The sequence below is a fragment of the Monodon monoceros genome, unplaced genomic scaffold (assembly GCF_005190385.1).
Source record: "Monodon monoceros isolate NGI ecotype Baffin Bay Population unplaced genomic scaffold, NGI_Narwhal_1 Super_Scaffold_3, whole genome shotgun sequence".
In the NCBI taxonomy this organism is placed as follows: domain Eukaryota; kingdom Metazoa; phylum Chordata; class Mammalia; order Artiodactyla; family Monodontidae; genus Monodon; species Monodon monoceros.
The window spans coordinates 42,341,121-42,347,389 of record NW_021703780.1 but is presented as its reverse complement, the minus strand read 5'-3'; the positions used below and the strand labels follow the sequence as shown (position 1 = coordinate 42,347,389).

The 6,269-nt window shown below is 38.2% G+C and overlaps 1 protein-coding gene across 1 annotated transcript in view; it reads right to left on the bottom strand.

Annotated features, from left to right (window-relative positions):
- Positions 1-366: 366 nt before the first annotated feature.
- Positions 367-6,269, bottom strand: part of HCRTR2 (hypocretin receptor 2) — a 121,658-nt gene continuing 115,755 nt past the window's right edge. The window contains exons 6-8 of the mRNA XM_029243457.1: positions 6,036-6,157; positions 2,957-3,182; positions 367-409 (exon numbers count right to left, since the gene is read on the bottom strand). Of these exons, the coding sequence (XP_029099290.1) occupies positions 367-409; positions 2,957-3,182; positions 6,036-6,157 (391 nt within the window). The remainder of the gene's footprint in view (positions 410-2,956; positions 3,183-6,035; positions 6,158-6,269) is intronic.

The window sequence follows — 6,269 nt, the reverse complement described above, 5'->3', positions numbered from 1 at the left end:
GTGGTCCAGTGGTTAAGACTTCGCCTTCCAATGCAGGGGGTGTGGGTTTGACCCCAGGTCGGGGAGCTAAGATCCCACATGCCTCGGGGTCAAAAAACCAAAGCATAAAACAGAACCAATATTGTAATAAACTCAATAAAGGCTTTTTAAAAAATGGTCCACATCAAAAAAATCTTAAAAAAAAAAAAAGAAAGAAACTCAAATCATCCAAGTAGCCATAAAGCACGCCAGGGCTTTAAAACCTGTCTTCTTCCAAACTGCACTTGTAAAACAGGGGCACTATTTCATAAAGCATTACCTCTTTGAGTGAGATAATGCTGAGTGACTTTCAACATTGGTACTCAGCCTCTTCTTTCTGACCTCCGATCAGGTTGACAGTAGTGATGATGGTGGTCCCTGTTGTAGATACCTGGGCAGTAAAATACTTTATTTCATATGGGCTAGTATGTCAGTGCCAGGTGGTAGTCTCTGGAGCAGTGGTTCTCAAATTTTAAGGCCCTTCAGAATCACCTGTAGGGCTTGTGAACACACAGATTCCTGTGTACCACCCCAAAGTTTCTGATTCGGCAAATCTGGGATAGGGTGAAGATCTGCATGTCTAATAAGTTCTCAGGTGATGCTGAATCTGATGGCTCAGGAAGCACACTTTGAAAATCACTGATTTAGAGCAAAGGAATTCTGACTTCTGAGTCTGTTCTTCACAAAATCACACAACTACTGCCTCTCTGAGCCTCTCTCTCTGTCTCTCCAGCTCTGGCTCTCACTTTCTTGCTCTCTCTCTCAATCTGTCTTCTTAAATGACAAATAACTAGATATATTAGGATCTAAAACATTTAGCTCTTACTCTGATCTCAGAATTGCTGATTCGGCAAATTACTTAGCTACTAAGGCATATGACCAATATTATTTGACATTATCCTCATCCTCAAACTAAAGTGCTAATGTCCATAGCAATTTGAAAATCACAACTCTTCTTTCATGCAGCATAAATAAGAAAAAAAGTTCTCAGATGTACAAAGGGGAGAAAGCAGAGAGTTACAATACTTTGCTTTCATTGATATTGTTCTGATAATTAGCAATATAATTTCAATAAACCTCATATTTGAGGGTAGTAAGAAGCACAAAGTAATCTCATATTTGAGGGTAGTAAGAAGCACAAAGTAATCTCCAGTTCTAAGGCACAAAAACCATTTGTGGATAATTTGGTTATATTCATTCTGAAAGTGATGAGTTGGAAAGAAAAAGTAAGAAAAGAGCAAGATAATTTTTATGTTCTATGAAAATCTTTCTTAAATATTCTCCATATCTTTTGTTTCAATAAAATAAGAATGCCTGCTAGTATACTATAAGAAGAAGAGCAACTTTCCATGAACATCTCTTTTACTTTTAAAGTGACTATTTGAATCAGAATAATTTTGCAGAGAAGCAAATTGAAAATATCCGGGCTTCCCTGGTGGCGCAGTGGTTGAGAGTCCGCCTGCCGATGCAGGGGACACGGGTTCGTGCCCCGGTCCGGGAAGATCCCACATGCCGCGGAGCGGCTGGGCCCGTGAGCCATGGCCACTGAGCCTGCGCGTCCGGAGCCTGTGCACCGCGGGAGTGGCCACAACAGTGAGAGGCCCGCGTACAGCAAAAAAAAAAAAAAAAAAGAAAATATTCAGTACTTTGAACCCCAGATCTTACATTTGTATGGAACGTACTGCACTCCTGTTCATTTGTGTGTGAGTAAGAGCAAACCCCTCCCTTCTCCTAGTCACCTGGCTCTCAGTCACTGGCCCAGGTAGAATTCACTAACATCAATAGAGTCACTGTAATTAAATAGAAACAAAAAAGTGCAACCTCCCTGTCCATGTCATGGTGAGGACCACCATCATTGGTTGCTTCCTGCTCTGAGTCTGAATCATCTCCCAGAATGCCTTGCTGCTCTGCAGCCTCTACCAACAGGTCCCCCTCAGTGGACTGGAGCTGTCTTGAAGGCACATTCACACCCTAGCACCTAGCACGGTGGGTGCTTTCTGGGAGGTGTTTGATAGATGTTTACAAACCGTAAATAAATGCAAATATTTACCATCAAATCTCCATGGCATTACCCTGTCCAATATGGGACCCAGATGTGATTTGGTATTCTACTACCCTTTTTCTTTGTAAATTGAATTCTTAATTTCATCTAGCAAGGCCAGTTACCTCATTTTTATTGGTTAGAAGAATACAGTAATGGGATATCTTAGTCTTAAATGTTGCAATCTTTCCTTAGAGAAGGAAATTGTGTGTTTATAGTTACTCCAAAGTTTTTACCTGAATACAGAGTCTTATTGGCCATGTGTTGAAATGATAAATGTTAGCAATGGTAAGGTTACAAACCCAAGAAAACCGTGTAAATGAGTTATAAAATTAATGGAAAATAAAGTTGAATAGTATACATGTTTTTATAGTTCTGAAAGATAGCTTTTGAGTTATCTAATATAATGTTATTTTGTATATAAATATACTCTCAAATGTCACACCATAATGACACTCTTTAGTGATTTTTTTTAAACTATAATGTCAACTAACATATCTCTTGTTAATCCAGAGTTAGTAATTGCTACTTCTTTTAGTAGCCAAAAGAAAACCAAAGGATAAGTTTGGGCAACTTTTAGCCACCAATTTGAAGGTAAGATTAAAATAAAAATTAGAATTGGAAATGCTCATACATTTAATTGACACAAATCCTAATACATGAAGCTAAAAGTGAAACAGCCTGAAAATAAGTTCAGTGGAAGTTTCAACTTCTAACATATCTCAATCAAAAGTTGAGAAATGATTTGAAACTGACTTTATTTCCAAAGAGCAAGAGATCATTTTCTTTTTAAAAAAAAAAAATGGGTCCACAAAGTAATAAAATTTCTGTGTACAGAGATTTTAAAAAAAGAAGAGTGGTACTCAGGCATCCCTGTCCTAGGCATCAATCTTCTACCAGTTTTGGAGTGGCCCCGCACCGTTGGCCGCTGGGAGTGTGCTAACGCTCGTGAGCACGACCTGCTCGGACAGTTTTGATATGTTATCAATGTTGCTGATCTGGGTGGTCAGGGACTTTCGGCTCTCAGTGCTCGTCCGTCCCCGGGCCAGCGGATCCTCCTGGCGGTGATGAACTCCAAGGCAACAGCAAGAAAATGCAGCTTTAAATTCCTCTCGAAATTTTCCTGGCAAACCAGGGAAAAGGAAAGGAAAAGGAATTCAATATGTTTTAACCAATCATGAATAAAATACAACTGACTGGCTCCTATTTTGGAAAAGGAAATTGGTTATTGGAAGCTTGGTACACCCTTTTTTAATAGTTAATTAATTATTTAACTGAAGTATAGTTGATTTACAATATCATGTTAGTTTCAGGTGTACAGCACAGTGAATGAGATATATATATATATATATACTCACACACATATATATATACATATATGTATACATATGTATATGTATATTCTTTTTTATATTCTTTTCCCTTATAGATTATTACAAAATACTGAGTATAGTCCCCTGTGATATACAGTAGGACTTTGTTCTTTATCTATCTTATATATAGTAGCAGTAGTGTATAGGTTAATCCCAAACTCCTAATTTATCTTCCCTCTGCCCCTTTCCCTATTGGTAACCATAAGTTTGTTTTCTATGTCTGTGTGTCTATTTCTGTTTTGTAAATAGGCTCATTTGTATCACTTTTTTTAGATTCCACATATAAGTGATATCATATGATATTTGTCTTTCTTTCTCTGTCTCACTTTACTTAGTATGATAATCTTTAGGTACATCCATCTTGCTGCAAATATATACAATGGAATATTACTCAGCCATAAAAAAGAATGAAATAATGCTTGGTACACTCTTGAAACACTGACACATTTCCATAAAATAGTGAGGCTGCTTTTCATGCCCAATGTTTGGAGTTTGTTTCATGCCTTTAGAGGCAAACCTCCTATACTTGTGAATGTGGGTTATTGTTAACTAGATAACTATAGTAAAGCTGAGTATCAGCAGAAAGCTACCCAGAGATATTTAACGATTTAAAAAATGATGAAACCTAAGTTATACATGGCCAAACGTACACAGAAGTTATCCCTGCATTGTACTCTGAAGAAACTGTTCTATCGACACAGTCAGCTCAACAAAATATCTAGAAAATTTCTAACGTTTCATAATCTGCATAAGGCAGGACAAACTGAAAGAAAAATAAACAACTTTAGAAGTTTTTCTTTATCTTTAAATTATTGATGTGACATTGGAGAAGGATAAGGATGAAACACTGACCTTTTAAGCCTCTAAGGGTAAATGGCAGTGTTGGAAATCACCAGTTCTTTTCTCTGAGCTTTGATTACCTACCTGGGTTGTTGAGTGATTAAAATTGGTGCCCACTGATTATCAGCTGCCTTCTTGCCTCATCTTAACCCCCATCATGGCACTTTGACTAGGCTCTGTGGCTTCTACTTCAGATAATTCTCCCTACGGCCCTCTAATAGATTTTCCCTGTTTAGTACAAGCTCAGGGCCTTAGTCATCCCTAAGCCCAGGGCAAGTGTTTCCCCACTGCTTTTTTAGCCACAGCTCCTCAGGCCCTTCTTCCTTCAAACAGCACTGGGGTGGCGGTCTCTGCTTATCCCAGTCTGAATGTAGTCTTTATTTTGGAGACTGGGGTTGAATGTGTCAGGGGAAGGCATGAAAAGGGGCAACTGAATACAAACCGCCCCTCACATATACACCACCTGATTCACCAAAAGGTGAAATAAAGCAGGTATATAGAGGGTACATGCCATGACTGAAGAACAAAAAGTTATTTAAAACAAAAAGCCTAATTGGTTGTCTTTTTTAATAACCTATATAACCTGGAAGGCCAAAGGTGAAGTTAGAAAATGCACACACTTTATTCAGCATGCAATAAAATGAATTGCTTATTCTTTCATATAAAATCATCATATATTTGGAGGTGGAAATAAAAAAGAAATAGCCAGGCTTCCCTGGTGGCATAGTGGTTAAGAATCCGCCTGCCGGTGCAGGGGACATGGGTTCGAGCCCTGGTCTGGGAAGACCACACATGCCGCGAAGCAACTAAGCCCATGTGCCACAACAACTGAGCCTGTGCTCTAGAGCCCGCAAGCCACAACTATTGAAGCCTGCACACCTAGAGCCCGTGCTCTGCAACAAGAGAAGCCACCTTAATGAGAGGCCTGCACACCGCGACGAAGAGTGGCCCCCGCTTGCCTCACCTAAAAAGAAAGCCCACACGCAGCAACGAAGACCCAACGCAGCCAAAAATAAATAAATAAATAATAAATTAATTTTACAAAAAAGAAATAGCTAACTGGTTGGGAAGAAGACAATGTAAAGATATAGCTAATTAAAACACAATTCTAAAACTTAATTAGGCAAAATGTTGGTCGATAAAACAATATTTAGTTAAATGATTTTTATAATTATATTGATTCCATAAACAGATGGGTGAAATCAATTGCAGAGGTGTGTATGTGTGGTTCATTTAGCTTATGTGTTGTTTAGAGGAATGTAATATTTTTTATGGTCAGTAAGAAATCTTGAGATAAACCCAAGAGATGTTACCCACAAGAGAATTGTAAATACATAGAAATACCTAAAAGTGGAAAGGCTCCAATTCCATTTCAATTAGGCTACAAATGTTGTCAAAGGAAATGATACAAGCAAGGCTGTTTTATTTTCAGATAAAATGATTTTACATCTTTATAAATCATAAGTTAATGTATGACAAGCAAGATTCTCTTATTCAGTTCTCACAGTTTTCACCTTCCTCCTATTTCAAATTTTCTTCTAAATTTTATGGAAAAAGTTACTTAGATAATTTTTTCTGATGCGTTAGGTAACACATGTTCCCTCTTATAAGGGATAAAACTCAAGACCAGTCAGATCAGGGAAAAATACTCTCACTGTATCACAACTAATATCTTCATACCGTTCAAAAGTGTTCAGACCTTCTGGTCATCGATCCCTCACCCTGGCCTGTGGTTTGTACAGAAGAAACAGTTGAAAACTCACCACTGAGAAAATTATAAATAATTGGGTTCGCAGCACTATTGGCATATACAAGCCAGTGTGAAAAGGTAAACCAGGCATATACAGTCTCTCTGTCTTCCGTGTGGGTAAACATCCCAAATACTCTGTAGGAAAAGAAACAGTAACATGAAATGCAGTGCAATTCTGGAAAGTACCTTTTAAATAATTAAATTCAAGGGTGAACACAGCCCTTGGTGGCAGTTCCCTGACTCCAGT